Source organism: Notothenia rossii (genome assembly GCF_949606895.1).
Source record: "Notothenia rossii genome assembly, chromosome: 6".
NCBI lineage: Eukaryota > Metazoa > Chordata > Actinopteri > Perciformes > Nototheniidae > Notothenia > Notothenia rossii.
Window position 1 is genome coordinate 36,410,677 of NC_136909.1, and position 16,644 is coordinate 36,427,320.

The 16,644-nt window shown below is 40.2% G+C and overlaps 2 protein-coding genes across 2 annotated transcripts; both read right to left on the reverse strand.

The window, feature by feature from the left end:
* Nucleotides 1-203: 203 nt before the first annotated feature.
* On the reverse strand, nt 204-5,446 carry ptrh1 (peptidyl-tRNA hydrolase 1 homolog). The gene is made up of 5 exons (XM_079688138.1): nt 4,761-5,446; nt 2,868-3,087; nt 2,283-2,382; nt 1,619-1,664; nt 204-952 (listed from the first exon to the last, which is right to left on the reverse strand). The coding sequence occupies exons 1-5, from the start codon at nt 4,953-4,955 to the stop codon at nt 707-709; spliced, it is 807 nt and encodes a 268-aa protein (XP_079544264.1). The 5' UTR covers nt 4,956-5,446; the 3' UTR covers nt 204-706.
* A 7,698-nt stretch (nt 5,447-13,144) lies between these two features.
* On the reverse strand, nt 13,145-16,108 carry LOC307043410 (natterin-3-like). The gene is made up of 3 exons (XM_079687841.1): nt 15,986-16,108; nt 14,961-15,075; nt 13,145-14,316 (listed from the first exon to the last, which is right to left on the reverse strand). The coding sequence occupies exons 2-3, from the start codon at nt 15,073-15,075 to the stop codon at nt 13,226-13,228; spliced, it is 1,206 nt and encodes a 401-aa protein (XP_079543967.1). The 5' UTR covers nt 15,986-16,108; the 3' UTR covers nt 13,145-13,225.
* Nucleotides 16,109-16,644: the final 536 nt, after the last annotated feature.

A 16,644-nucleotide genomic window follows, 5' to 3' on the forward strand; every position in this document is an offset into this window, starting at 1 on the left:
ATTTTCCTTTAGTGCCACATTATTTTCTGCATTTATATACCTTTAAATCCACCTTGCATATAACCATTTATGACTACTTTTTATTTTTTTGTTATTAATATGAAAGTGATTTCCAAAATAATGGTAGCCTAAACACTTGAAATGTCATATGTATCTCCAAAACTAAAATGTATTACTTTAAGGACAATAAATGTATATAAATCTTACTTTTTAAAAAATCTTTATTAGCTTTAGAGTAGACACAGAGCAGGCAACAATGGTATGAATGTTCCCGATACATGTTTTCTGTCAGTCAAGTTTAATATTTTAAAATGTAACGATATAGATCAGATTTTCCTGACTTCACATCAAAAACATAAGCTCTGCTTTTTTTAGTTATCAATGTCAATCAATAATCATGCCAAAATAAGGAAAAACACAACCTCCTTATCCATAGTAACCAATAGTTTTGATATTCTTTTTCGCTTATTTTCCAAAATGTGATAAAGTAAATTATAATCTTTAAATAAAACCACACATAATCAGTTGCAGCTCTGCTTTAAGGAGGCTGTGGCATCCATCCAAACACTCCTGCTACCAAGAAGAAGGATCAAGTGTAGTGTTTTGAGCAGTAATCATGCTCGGTAGAAATGTGTCTCCTTTGGCTCATTTATCTCAGGACAGAGAATAAATACATTCACAGTAAAGATCCTCTCTCTGTCAGGGTTCATGTTTTTGAGTTAGGTTCAGCTGTGAGCGGCAGGGGAGTCTTCTGTGCTGCTTGTCTGCCCCCTGCTGGGAAGGAGGGGGACGGGGAGTCCTGCAGGGAGAGTTGGGAGAGGAGGATGTCCACACTTTGGACCAGAACAGAGTTCAGAACCTTCTTCTCCTCGGTTGAGAATCGGCCCAGGACGTGGCGCTCCACCGTTTGCCCCTCCGGTCGGCCGATCCCCACCCGAAGTCTAGGCATCACCTGCGGGAGAGACAAGAGGATGAGACCACTAACACACTCACACGATCAAGCTCCGGTCTATTGTTTTGAGCTTGATTTCATTTATTTTTAAAAGACCAGTATATTTTTTTATACATTAAAATGTTGACTATTTTTTTTCAACATTTTTTACAGTAAAAGTTTCAGCAAAAAGCACAGGTAAAGTTCCTTCAGATTAAATTGGTAATCCATAGCGAGTTTATTTTTCGCTTTTATATATATTTTTCTATATTTTATTTTACTGTACGCATAACCAGTATACATTAGGATATTATTATAGTAACTTTATTGAGCGTCATTGGCAAAGATTGCCTTCTAGATAAACTAAGTTATATCTAATGTAATTGTTCCTTTGCCTTAATGTCTTGTCTTTCTGTAACTTTGTCGTATTGCTGTTGTGTTTTAAAAACAGAGAAAAGCCTATTGAGGATGAGACTTAATGAGATTATCTGCATGACTGCTATGGAAATATGTCTGAGCTGTTTACCATGAGTTTAACCAGCAGATTTACATTTATAAAAGTAATCAAACATAGAAATACAAAGAAATACTATTATGTCTAAGAATAAAACTAAATCCAAATAAGAGGAGCAGGTTGTCCCTAATAAATACAAATAATCGTGCGAACATTTGTGCAGTGACACTTACATCTGTATGAAGGCAATCTACACAGGAGCGGACTCCATTATGACCTCTGTGAACAAGAAGATTTGGGGTCAAAGTTAATTTTTAATTTTCACTGTAATTTGAACACAGGTCATCAAACTGTCATTTCCACAAAAACATTACAGGGAGCCTCAATATTTGCTATAACACTGATTCAAGTGCATCTCTGGCAAAAATGTCACTGTAGCAGAAAAATCCTGTTGTTTTTAGTTTTAGTTTATTTCATAGTACAAAGAACAATCATTTCACCTATTCTCATGCCCTGTGGCTTTTCCAGATAAGAACCCATTTGCCCTCTCTAGTGATCCAATCCCACCTCCACCTGTCTCCAATAAACACCTAATTACTCTATGCCCAAATCACTAGGTGCCCAAAGCTGCATTTGAAATAAAAGCAAGAAAATAAATGTTTGATTATGAAATAATACAAAATCAATGAATAGCTCCAACAATCACAGTATTATAAGAAATGGATCTGTGTAATTATGTCTTGCACCAGCAGTGAGGTCTGATTCTTGCAGAGTGGTCAAACAGGTATTTTTAGCATGACACATTAAAGGTTATCATTTTCCAGACCTTCAGACTGCAAAAGGTAGAACTATTAAAGACAACCTGAGATCTTGAGAAGGTTGCGAATGAAAACCAACCTGGCACTTCCTCCATGTTTTATTGCGATTTTCCCCAGAGGTTTGTCCAGTTCATCATGGACCAGCAGGATGTGTTCAGGCTTGATGCCATATTTAGCAGCTACAGAGGACGACAAAAAGACACTTTATATCATCCATATTGAATATTCAAGAACATGTAACCAGGAATCTTTCCCTTAATGACAACCATATCGCTTTACATAAGAATAATTCAGGAACTTAAATTTGTACAAAAAAAGAAAGAAAGAAAACCCTGACTGTTGAATAAAAGAAAGCAGTAGACTTTGGCAAAGTGCCTTTTATTAAATCAGAAACTTTTGAAATATTTTTAAAAAGCTGACATAACGTAGCAGAGAATAAGCCCTTCGGCAATTAGTTCATCATCCCTTCACATAAACACCCTCCTGTTTTGCAATACACACACACACACACACACACACACACACACACACACACACACACACACACACACACACACACACACACACACACACACACACACACACACACACACACACACACACACACACACACACACACACACACACACACACACACACACACACACACACACGGTGACCTCACCTGCTTTGGCCACTGACACTCCGTTGATGTTCATCAGCAGCCGGGGCCGCAGCAGCACCACGTGTGTTTGTGCGACCCCTGACAGGATGACCTCACCGGACACTTGCTTGTCGCCACGCCAACGGTCAGCCACACCGAGCCGGGCGGCGAGCGCGCCGAGCACCGACATGCCGACGTTGTGTCTGGTACCCTCCATCCCTGTGTTACCCAGCCCCACCACCTGTCACACACACACACACACACACACACACACACACACACACACACACACACACACACACACACACACACACACACACACACACACACACACACACACACACACACACACACACACACACACACACACACACACACACACACACACACACACACACACACACACACACACACACACACACACACACACACACACACACACACACATCATTTCATACCTTATCTTCTATTTTTTACTAGAATATGATTTTTTTTCTTCTTCTATATAGATATTAAATAAAATGGCTGGGGATTTTTTTTAATATATTTATACATGGAACAAATTACTGGATAATTTAAATGTTTGTAAACATTTAAGAGCACAATTCCAATATTGTAATTTTCTTGTTCATTTATTTTTATTTTTTTCTCATGGTTGTCCCATAAGTTTGTAAATAGGTTTACATTTTCCTTTACTGTCTTTTTTAAACTCACACATGATTTATGTGTATTAAAGTAAAAGTGCATAAGAATGGTGTTATATAAATAAATGTACCCGGCGTAGATTTAATTTAAAGACGAAAACTAACAATGAATTTCTTCTAGTAACAAGTACTGTGCGTTTACAAAGCCTTTGTTAACAGCGTTGAATCAGATGATTGAGAAACATCCAATGAAAGGGTTGAACCCCCTAAAGGAGAATGGTAAATGTACTGTTTTCCTGAGAGAAAGCCAGCTGAGAGGGCTGACATAAACACACAGGACACACACACACAGTCACTGCCTTGTACTGATGGTACTTCCATTGGCAGCAGCAGCAGTTTTTTTAACAGTTACAATATAGACTACATTGTATTAGACTCTATGGGCAGCTGACACACTGCACACATTGTGTTCTGTCTCAACACACTAAGTTCTTATTTTCTTTTAACCGAACAGTACTCAGTACAGTAAAGAGAATGTACAATAAAGAGTTTTCTTTTATTGAAACATAAATTACTCATGATCGTCCTTATAATGGTACAATAAGAATTCAACTTATATATCATAGTATAGTTACAATGCCTGTTTTGTGTCTTTCAGTCTCCATCAAACCCATTTTTGTGGCTAAGTTCCTTGGACAAACTATGACTAGTCTCTGACAAAGCAGTTGGAAGAAGTACTCAGATCTTGTACTTGGGTAAAAGTAGAAGTACATGTAGCAGAGAGAAGGAATACTTTGTTATGAATTATATGATTTCATTGTTATTATTGATGCATTAAAGTGTTATCAAAGCTGGTAAAGGTGCAGCTAGTTTTAATGACTTTGTATACTGCAGGGTAGCTTGGGAATTTATTCCAGGTTTAAAAAAAGTTGTGTTTAAGTGTTGATTATATTTCACATCATTATTCCAATTAAACCAACTAAAGGAACAAAATTAATGTAGTGGAGTAAAAGTACACGATCTAACTCTAAATTGCAGTAGAGTAGAAGTATAAAGTAGCAAAAATATTGAAATCCAGAACATGTATTTAAACGTGAAATATGGGATGGACTGTCCCAACAGTGCTTAATTCCCTGATTGGTTTTTGGTGGGATTTATGAAGTCCAGTAATCCAGTTTGACAGGTTGAATGGTTTAGAAAATCTATGGTAGACAAAGTCTGCTTTTCTTATAGTAGACAGAATGCAACATATTTGAGGTTAAACACTTACCAGCCTCCGTTGGCCTTGTGTGTGTATTTCTGCTTCAATGCCCATGGCCGGTTTCAACGGCCCACACAACAAAACTCGATGTATGACTCTTGTTAAAAGCCGACGCATTGTGACAAAGTTCAACAGCTTCTTACAAAAGAGTGAAAAATACCGACACAATGTACCAAAAACGGTGACTTTTTTCAATCGGCTCATAAAGAAAAACGGTCAGTCAAATTGCATTCGTTTTTATAAAGTAATGAGCCAAAAATTCCCATTAGAATACCCTGTAGGCTATGTTTATTGATTAATAAGATGTATTTCTCAATGGGATTCAATATATCTGAAATGTATTTTTACTTTTTATTTATTTGTCTTTAATGTATTAGATAAGCTTAATCATTAAACCCTTCGGAGAAAAGTTATTACATCGTATTTATCTCACAACTGTGTGATTTTTAACATGTATTGTTAGCGTTAGCTTGCTAAGGCTAGCTTACAGTAATTGTTAGCTCGAGACAGCTTTACCTCAACAGACACTTAAGAGCCACACACTGCGGTTGAACAAGTAAAGCAAACGCACGGTTTAGGCTAATCACACATTGAGAACTAATTCAATTGTAAGATATTCTCTAGTCTCATTAGAGGTTACAACATGTAAAACAGCACGACATGCCTCTCCTCCCAAACAAGTCAACGAGCTCCACAAAGACAACATGAGAGAACAGGCTGTTCATTCTCTGTTGGGCTACAGCACCATCTAGCATGGTGACTGAGAATTACAATGGGCCTATATTTCAATCAACAAAAGCAATTTAATGTAAACATGTTTTTTACTTAAGTGTATTATGTAAGGCCACATAACAGTGAGACCTTAGAATATTTCATTAAGAATATTGTGTGACAATAACAAAGAAACACATGAGCATACTACAGTTTCAAAAAGCAGAAATACAATCTGAGCTGACAGAAAATGCTCCGTTTTAATTTAATACACACAGTTGGGCACACACTTTGTAATGAACATTTAGGTTCATCTACTAAATTAATGTACCAATGAGAGATCAAACCGGCAGATTCAGGCAGTATGCGTATTGATCCACAGTTAAAGTATTAGCCTACAGAACAGTACAGTTTACAGAGAAGCGATAACATCTTATCCTTTTACAACAAACACTATACATTTTGTTATTTTACTAACATTTGAATCCTGCTCGTAATCCAGCAAAGTCAAAACTGAGTGGGTGGCAGCCAGGGCAACTGCATTACCTGAAAAGCACACCTTCAACTAATCAGGAGTTCATCAGTGAATTCACCTGCTTTATTTATCAGGGCGTGACCTAATAATGATTAGCCGGAAGAATGTGAAAATAATCTCATTATCTCTATTGAAAAAACAACAATAAAACAACTATGCAACCATTATTTATTGGATTATATAGGGATTCAAAAATAATTCTACAAATGTATATGTAGGCTACATAAGATATTATTAAATCATTTTGACTTGCTTCTTAGGGGGGAAATTGTAGAGAAATTAGATTTAGCCCACCTTTACCCAATGCATATTAAAGCATATCCATACAGTATTATGTAACACAGACATTTTATATTCTGCTTAAAATAGTACTTATTGGGTAAGCATATTTTTAAAGTTCAAACTTTGCTACTTTTCTTTAATTTAAATGTATTTTTGAAGTAAAATACAGGCACAGTGGACTTTTGAGTTGGTGGTAATTTAGATGTCTTAAAGCTTTTATATTTAAGTGTATATCAACTTCTAGTCCTGTATTAACAAACACCAATGCATTTAATTACATCTCACAAATGTATTGCCACTTTGTGAACCTGGAGCCTGAAGATCTGTGGCCTTGGTGGTGGCCTGTCCAAACCATAGGCGGAGTTTGACATTTGCGCTTGGGGGGGCAAACCTTTTTTACTGACGTCACTCAGTACACAGTCCCAACTATTTCGTGCTCACCGCACTGAGTATGACTTTTCCACATACGAACACAACTCGTCCCGTCATGCACGCCTCATGCCCGCCGTACACACACACTCATATGGAAGGGGCGGTCTCTCCCCCCAACAACAGTGCATTACATAACTGTAAAAAACGTATCAAAACTGTGCATATCTTATACTTATTTGATAACTACTATATCCCTTGGTGTCCTACCTAAGTTCAGTAGTAGACGCCGCTTTTTACGTTCCGCATATACGTCCACTATCCCCTCAGGTGACAGCTGTGCGGTTATGTCGTCCTCAATGTGAAGAACCGCAAGTGAGGAAAATCTTGTTCCTCCCATCGTTGACCGCAGCCAGTTCCGAATTCTCCTCATTGCAGAAAAACTTCTCTCAGAGGTGGCAGATCCGATAGGCAGAGTCAGTGCCAACTGGAGCATCTTGTATAGATTTGGATAGCTCTCCTTTTTAACAGTCTTTCGGATATGCTCAAGTGCAACAGGTGCGACAGCAGAGGCTTTAACAAGGTCCATCTCTGCTCCAAGAAGGAGAGGGTGAATTTTGAGCAGCTGTGCGTATTTTTGGACGAGAGGTTCAATTCCTTTTTTCTCACATTTAAACACTGCTCCACATGCTCGTGCCAGCTCTATGGACTCTCCCGTGAATCGTCTGTCTAGTTCGTTGATGAGGGTGTCCAGCACAGGGAGATAGAGGTGCTGCTGATATCCAGCTGTATCACTCTGTGACATTTGTGCGCCACTTTCATCAGTTTCTCTTTGGCCCAAAGTAATTGTAACCAGGAAACTGTCGAGGGAGGTCGGGGGTTTTGTAACCCGTTTTCTTTTGGGTGCAAGGGGACCCGGACTCTGACACTCAACATCTGCATCCCCAGGTACTGGCACGTTGTTGTCCCGGCAGAACTGTTTCACTGATCCCCACATATTGCTCCACGTATCTGCTTGTCTCTGAGATTTGAAGTGCGCCTTCAGGTTGTCGGTAAGCGCTGCAGCTTCGGAGAGTGCACAGCTGGAGGACTTTAGGGCCTTGTGCGTAACATGAATCACACGCAGTATGTCTTCCAATACAATAACACATGTAATGAAAGACATTCTGGTCATGTGGGCATAAAGGCCACTGGCCTCCACAGACCACTTGTCTCCCTCGTCACTCATTTCTCTCAGGCACCCTATAATTGCAGAGTAGTGAGTTTTAACGGAATTCACAGATCGCCACTTGTACGCCCATCTTGTCTCACTTGGCTGTATTATTTCAGTTTGTTTCAGATTCAGTGATTTCTGCGTTTCAGTCCACACATCTCAAGTCCTTTGTTTATTGCTTCCACAATCCCAGCCGCGTTGCGAGATGCTGAGCAATCAATAAAACACAAAAAACGCTCCTTGATTTCAAGCTGCTCTGCATATCTGATACATACTGATAATTGTTCCGTTTTGCAAGACCTGGCCTCATCTGCAATTATAGAAAAAAATCCAGTATCCTGCACTTTCTCTTCAATTTCTGCACGAACTAAGTTAGCGCATATGTCAATGACTTCGTTCTGGAAATCCGGGCTAGTAGCATTGAAATAGTTGGACTGCATGTTTTTAAAAGCAGAATCATACTTGGAGAAAAATCCACAAACCTCAAGAAAATTCCCACGCGACTCTGACTCGCTTCCCTCCCGATGCCCACGAAAAGGCAATCCGAGTTTGGACAACAGCCTCACAATATCAACAATTTTGCACAAATAAGATCTGTTCTTCTCAACAGAATCTTTGTGGCTTCGGGAAAGTTTCGCTGCAATAGATCCAGAAGATGCAGTCACTTTATAGTTATCCCATTTAACCATGCAGTTCAGATGGGCCTGGGATTGTGCATGTTTCTCCAGTTTGCTGCTTAGTTTTTCCCCGTCACTCAGGCCCTTTCTAAAGGAATCCTCCACACCGCTGTCAGTCTGGAAGTGGCGGCATGAAAAACAGAAGACGGCATCAATTCGTACTGAATATTCCAGCCAGGGATAGTTCTTGTAATAGTACGTGGAAAATGATCGTTTCGTTTTCCCAAACATTTTTGAGGGGAAATCGGATAAAGTAGGCTGCTTGGGACAGCTGTGCTTTTCCTCAAGATCATCATGACCAGTGTTGAAAGTGTGCCGGTCCTACCCGGTCCTTAGTACCGGTAAGAGATTTCCAGGCGGTCCGGAGGACCAGGAAGAATTGACAGCTCCACCCGTGGAATTTATACTACGAAGGGCAGATATTTTGGTTTGGATTACTGGTCTGGGGGAAGCTCGCGAGTGTGTGTGTGTGTTTGTGTATTTTTGCGTTTGTGCGTATTGTGTTTGTTTCCCGGGGAAAACAGTAACGAGAAACACCGGCTGCTGTTATGCCTGCTGTGACCTCAAGTTACTCCGTTCTCCGCTTGTAATTATGCCGTTACAAGCTTCTAAATTGTATTTATCATCTGAATTTGCCGAAAAAAGTTTCATATTCTGAAAGCCAAGACTTTGTTTATTTAAAATCAAACAAAACACCCGAACCCCGAAAAACTATTTTTTTACGCAAATCCACGTTTATTTTGAAATGAGCCGTTGCGACTTCCGACTGATTTCAATGGAGCGGGTCACATATTAGCTTTTTCCCACTTGATCAGAACAGCGGGAGGAGAAAAGAATGGAGTGACTGAATGACAGCTAGGAAATTAGGCTACGTGGTAATTAAAGCAAAAATGCAAACGACGATTCTTCAGATGTTTAAGAGAAAGGAGAGAGATGAAGAAACTCAGAATGTGCTTAAAATTTGAAAAACAACGCCCACAGATGACACAGGTGATGATGCTTATTTAGCCCAGAGAATGGACATGAACATGGCCGTGATGAATATAATAAGTTAGCTAACTAGCAAACTGTATATCTCTATATGGGGTGCCCAACCAGTCGATCTCGAGATGTCTAAAAGTAGAACAACAATATTCTGTTTTATCGTTAATGTCCTACAACAGGGGTGGCCAAACTTTTTGGCTCAGGGGCCACAATGATGTATCAATGTGACAGCCGGGCCGGGGGGCATTGTTTGGTTCCGTCTTGATTCATGGCGGGCTGAGGGTTGTTTTAATCTCATTCTCCCGCGCGCGGGGGGCGACGTCCACGCGCAGCTGCGACGACCAGGGAGGAAGGGACTTTTCACGGCGCGCGCGCGGCGTGTGGACAGTGGGGGATAACATAAATAAAAATTGGATCGTTGTATTTTTAAGGCTTTTTAAGATCAGCGCGGGAACCCTGGCTCATTTATACCAATATTGGACGGGCCGCATTAAACACATCAACGGGCCGCATGTGGCCCGCGGGCCGTAGTTTGGCCACCTCCAGGCTCGGTTCTACGGGGGTGCATAAGGGTCCCAGTTGAATGTTATGCACCCTCACTTGAAAAAGAGAAGGGAGTGAAAAATATTACATATACAATAACAACAATAATAATAATAATAATAATAATAATAGTAGTAGTAATATGAAGAAGAAGAATATAGTTGAAAATAAAATAAACTGTAATTGTGTTCAAATATTGTGGTCAAATAACTATAGTTAATAACCCCCCCCCCCCCCCCCGTCAACGATCGCCGCCGTCTTGGTTCAAAAAAGGTTGGGCACCCTTGCTCTATATAGTCAATGGCTATCTTACTCAGAACACAACATGTACACAGCATATTATTTTAACATTAAATATTTTGCTTTGATATCTTCTATTTTAATCTGCACATTGTGGCATACATTTTATTTTATTAGTATTTTAATTTATGTAACCAATATTCTGAAAATTCAAAGAAAGACAGAGACTTGTACATTTTTGACTGTCTGCTGAATTTAGTTATACATTTTTTTTCTAATTTATAACAGTTGAGGCCCAGAGGGAGGAAGAGGAGACTCAGCCAGAAGAAGTGGCAGCAGGTCCCTCAGAAGCCACCATAGGTGATGCTAGCCCTACTGCATACCCTTCTATATGGAAAGAAGAACAATATGAACAGTTCAAACAGAAAAATGAATGGATGTATGCTCACAATGGAAGGCTAGGCTGTACCCCATGCCATGATGTGAAGGATCTGGGTGTCATGGCATCCCGTGGTGTTAATATTGCTATTCAGTGGGCTGATGGAAAGATAATCCCAGCTGGTCAATCAAGGGATGTGCAGCTTTCATCACTGCGCAAAAAAATCTGTGAACACAAGAACTCTGCAGCACATAATGAAGCAGTCAAGATTATTCAGACAGCAAATAAAGATATTCTTCTGAACATGAACGCGAGTAGTCAGGAGTCTGTGTTTGAGTCTACTGCCAAGGTATTCATGACAGCCTATTATGTGGCCAAGAACAACAAGCCTTTCACAGACTTTGAGATTCTGATTGACCTGCAGCATGCAAATTCTGCTGATTTGGGACGTGTTTTGCATAGCAAAACTGTCTGTGTTGACATAATTGAGCATGTGTCATCACAGATGAAAAAGGAACTTCTAAAAAACATAATAGAGACCAAGAGCAAAATCACAGTATTGGCTGATGAGTCAACCAGTGTTGGGCACAAATCAACACTAATTGTCTTCCTGAAGGCTAGTGTTGATGGAGACATGGAGCCCATTGCCTTTCCGTTGGACCTGGTTGAGCTGGATAGTATGTCTGCTGCTCATATCAAGGAACAGATTATGGGTTGCTTGCTTAAAAATGGCTTCACTGTTGAGTTGCTGAGAGAAATCCTCATTGGATTTTGCAGTGATGGGGCCAGTGTCATGCTGGGAGTGAAGTCAGGTGTTGGGAAGTTTCTCCAGGATGACTTCCCAGGCATCATACTATGGCACTGCCTTAATCACAGACTGGAGCTTGTTGTTGACCAGGCACTGGATGTGACAGGGGGAACAAACGACTTCCAAGCATTCATGGACAGCCTATATTCATTATATAGCCAGTCACCAAAAAAGATGCGGCAGCTGAGTGAATTTGCTCACAACCTGGACATCGCCCTCAGGAGGATTGGAAAAGTGTTCAGTGTTCGCTGGGTAGCTTCTTCATGGAGGGCAGTCTCTGCAGTTTAGCAGTCTTATCCAGCCTTGGCACAACATTTCCGTGAGGCATCAGAGGATGATACAAGGGACAGCAGAGAGAGGGCCAAATTCAAAGGTCTGCTTTCTAAGTTGTGCTCCATCAACTTCCTGAAAAGTCTTGCACTGATGGCAGATATTCTGATTGAACTTAAGAACTTGTCAGAAATTCTTCAGAACAGGAAGACCACACTCCCAAAGGCCCATGACATCATGACGACGTATGTGAAACACATAGAAAGTTTCAATCGCTACCCAGGACAACATGCAGTTGATGCCAGTCAGGCAGAGGAAGTGATGGAATTCAAGGGAGAGGATTTAAGAGTTGGCAGGTCTCCCATCATTGACTCTGCTCAGTTCATCCGAGCAGTGGCAGACAAGATGAAACATTATAGTACCTGCAAGAAATTCAAACCACTTTCACCCCTGATCATGACCCACTGACGGCCCCGGTGCCGGTGGTCTCCCTGCTGTGGGGTTAATGTTAGCTGGTCCTGCTAATCCAGAGCTCTCCGCTGTGGGGCTAACGTTAGCTAATCCAGAGCTGCTCGTTTGCGTGTCTGCCACTTGACATTGTTACGGCTGCTGGTTGGTAAAGTTAGGCTCAGTCGGTGGCTCTTCTGTTGTTGAAGCTGAAGACGAAATTGGACGTTTTAAAAATCGCCGAATATCCATTACTGCTAATACAATAGCTGAATCACTTGGATACAAAAAAAAGCAAGGGAACTTTTGTCCTTAACCTCACACGTCACACACACAAACACACACACGTCACAACTCTTTATATATACAGTCTATGGTCACAACATGCGACTGCTCAAAAATGAAATTATTTCAAACAAAACATGATATTATTCAGATTTGTATTGTAACAATCATTTTATTACATCTATTAAAATATTTATATATACAAAATATTTGTATTGGAACAGTTTTAGACTTAGTAATGCTATAACATATTTCAGCCACCAGGGGGGGCAATGCCCCCCCTGCCCCCCCGCAAAATCCGCCTATGGTCCAAACGTATAATCATTTTATTTTGTGGCTATTTATTTTTTTAATCCCTGATTTTGAAAGGTTCTTATAAGTGTACTTTAATTTACCATACAATGTATTTACTACATTTGCCATATATTTAAACTTATCAAATGTACTTCAAGAATTTAAGGAATCCCCTTTCTAATAGAGGCTAAACTGGCTCCAAAATAATCTTTAAAGATAGATATCTAATACATGTTACATTCTTGTAACTTGACAAGTAGTATTACAAAATAACTCATCTGAAAATGACTTCAAGGGTCAGGTTGGTGATAGTAACTGCTGGCCTTTAATATCTCATTTGAAAGAAAACAAAAAACTGAGTCCTTGACATTTTTTATTGTAATATATTTGGAAACAATTTTTCTTTACATTTTCCTTTTAATACAACACACTGATCATCAGTCTTGAGTTGGGGAGCAGGGAACGGCGTCATTCACCGGCTGACATCTCTCCACGACAGCATTGATTTCTCCAACCGTCACGCCGTCGTAGATTCCAGTGATGTACGTCCAGTGGGTGTCCCCGTTGTGGTTGGTCCTGCTCAGCCTGCCAGTGAAGGGAATGTCGGCCGTCATCTTTCTGCCGTCCATCCTCACGGTGCAGGAGTGGTTGGGTGGGACCACAAGCTTGACAGAGACGGTGTGACTGATGGCCTCCACCGTTTTGGTTCCCTCTGAAAAGGTGACCGAATGTTCCTTGCTGAGGTCCACAGTCCCTGGGCCAAGGATGGGCACTTTGGCCTTCATGGTGGAGATGGATCCATTGCGGGTCTCTCTGCCAATGTCCCAGGACTTCTCCACAGAACTTGTCTTCTCCAGTTTCACTGTCTTCTCCACATTTCTGCACTCTAGGTTGGTGACTTTGGCGAGCTGCAGGGCCTCCGGAGGATAGTGGAAGAGCTCCATCTGGTCGATGCCATACTCCACATGAGAGATGTGCTGGCTGTAGCTGTCTCTGTTGATCGCAAGAACCTGGTAAATCTTGTACCAATACTCATCGCCCTCCCAGGGAAGGAAGAAGGCCTCATGTTGGGTCACCACTTTGCCGAGACCATACTTATTTTTGCCCACAAAGATATCTGAGTCAGGGCAGGTTCTGATGGCATAACCTGGGACTGATCCATACGATTCTTCAACCCACTCCAGGAACTCAAAGTGGTCAACGTTAATCAGCATTTCAAACTTTGTGGATGCGTACTCTTTGTCGGCGTATGGGTACTGGCAAAAGTTCCCTTTACTGGGAGAATAGAACCCGGCTTCACAGTTGACTTTGCACACGTAGTCAGTGCGTTCGGTGTAGCCGTTGAAGATAGCAACGGCACCGCTTGGGAGGAAGCCGCTCCATGTCACCCACTTGAGGTTGGTGTGCTCAGCAAACATGGGGTAGGAGTGTGTGGTCGTCTCAGTTTCTAGAATCTCTCTCATTTCAGCAGCTTGGGTCACTTCCCGGGATGGGACAACATCTTCCAGAGTGGGGTTGAGCCATGCCTCTGAAAGAGAATACAGGATGAATCAAATCAATTGCCATAATTTCAAAAAAGATGACTGAATCGAGTCTCAATCCAAGGTAAACCAACGCGTATTTCTCATGAGCAAACAATATTTTTCACTCCCTTGCCTGCGTATTTTGTTTGAATGTTAAAAGTGTTTCCTTCATGGAAAACATTTACTTAATTGCTTCTGCGAGACTTGTAGTGTTAATTTTCGAGGACGCATACAGCTGACCGATTAACATTTCTTCATACAAAACGACAAGATTGCCTTTCTATTAAACGTCGTAAAAAGAGATAGGTTAAGACAAATAGAATATTTTGTTAGGTTTAGGAAAATATTGTGGTTTAGGTCAAATTGAGTAGTTATATATAGTTATACATATTTGATAAAGGGGGTTCCACTGACTTTGCTAGATACTAATGTCGTAATGTATTTCTTCCGTAACTTAAATAAAAAACGTGTTGACTTTTGATTACACCTGGGACGCAAACTATTGTCTTTTGGGAGAAAATTCTATGAATGCAACATGAAAACACTTCCCAATTTGGGATCAATAAAGTATATCTTATATTGTATGTAATGCAACATGTAAACATAATAAAAAATGGCAAATGGGAAACTCTGTATTGTTAAGACTTACTGCGGAGTTGTTCTTTCCCTTCATGCATCTGGGAGATGTAAAGCAGCGGGTCAGTCTGCAGCGCCGGGCTGCAGAGCTGCAACACTGCCAACACAACAGCAACACACCACTTCATCTGGACCAACAGAGAAAAACAAAACCCAAATGTCAGCATTGAAAGTATGTAGCAAAAAAGGAAAAATGATCAAACCAACCAATTATAAACCCTGTGTTACAGTTTGGTATGTGTACTTGACAGACTAGTTTCGTGCCAACCAATAATACTTGAAATGATAATGAATTTAATGAAAGAGACGAGTTAAGTTTTGTAGAAAGTACTTGATATGACAAGATCCTTTTCACACATTTCACGTTTGAAATTGGATGGAAAAGGGTGAGTAAAATAGACCCATACTGCTTGAGGTTTCAGACACTAATAGGTCCATGTTTTACTTCACATGTTGATTTTTTTTCGGAATAGATGATTAGTCCGTTTCAGCAATTATTACAATGCAACAATTAATATAGTTTTCATATACAGTACAACCATGTTTTTCAACTCAAAAACGTTGGCCATGGTCATTAATCCTTCCTGATCAATAGTTGAAGTTCAGTTGAAGGGCAGTGCAACTGATAAAAAAACATAGTGCATATTTAAAAAGCTTCCTCTCTTATTAAAACATAATTAGTCATTTATGTCTCCGCCGGAGGAGATAGGGTGGTGCCATATACATAAAGCAGAAATCTATATATTATTATATTGATGATGTTGAAGCATAGATGTTAAGACTGTAATGTTGAGTTTCTTTTTTTAACAGCATATGAAAAACTCATTCATTTTGCCAAGTCATATTTAGTATATTTGTTAAATTTAGGATTATTTAAATTAACAAAATACAAGATAATAAGGGAAATGCCTTGCCTTGCCTATTCATATGTTCTGATTGTCAACAAATATCATGCATTATAGGAAAAGAATAAGACAGTTAAATTAAGGATTTTGTTTTCAGTCAGCACTTCATTCAGGTATAGAGAAGCCGTTTTACCTTGACAGGTTCCTCCTGCAGTGACGATGCCTGCAGTATGTGCTGAGTTTTAAAACCTCTCTGCAGACTTATTGCCCGCAATAAACAGGACAGAGAGCTGCAGCAGACGCAAAGTTTACTCCCTCCTGCTGCTCAGTTTAATGTATTAGTGTTAGAAAATACTCACATGAAGCTTTGGCAATGTATTTTTCCCAAATAACTAGTTACAGTTCGTATAAGGGAAGTACGATGTGTAACTGAGTATGTTTTGCTGGTTTACATCATTAGACATCTGAAGGGCTTAATAGGAACAAGGCGTGATAAGCTTATTTTCAGGTTTCATATTTGTATTCTCTGCCTCTACTGTGACCTGTTTTAATGTTTTAATGTTAAACAGTCTTTATTTTTCTCATACTGCCTGTGCTGTAGCACCTCTTTTCACCCTCTGTCTGAAGCCAGAGCCCAGTCTGCTCTAATTGGATAGCTGGCCGGCTCGGTTGTGATTGGTCAACCTCTTAGAGATATCCCACCTCTTAGCCTATAAGGCACAATGTGTTGGAGAGCAAGCCAATTGAAGCAAGGGTGTAACACAGTGATGTCACATTGTCAAGGAAGTAAACAAAGGACTTGGGGATGTTAGCCTTTGAGGGCCATTTACATTCACAACAACCTAAATAACA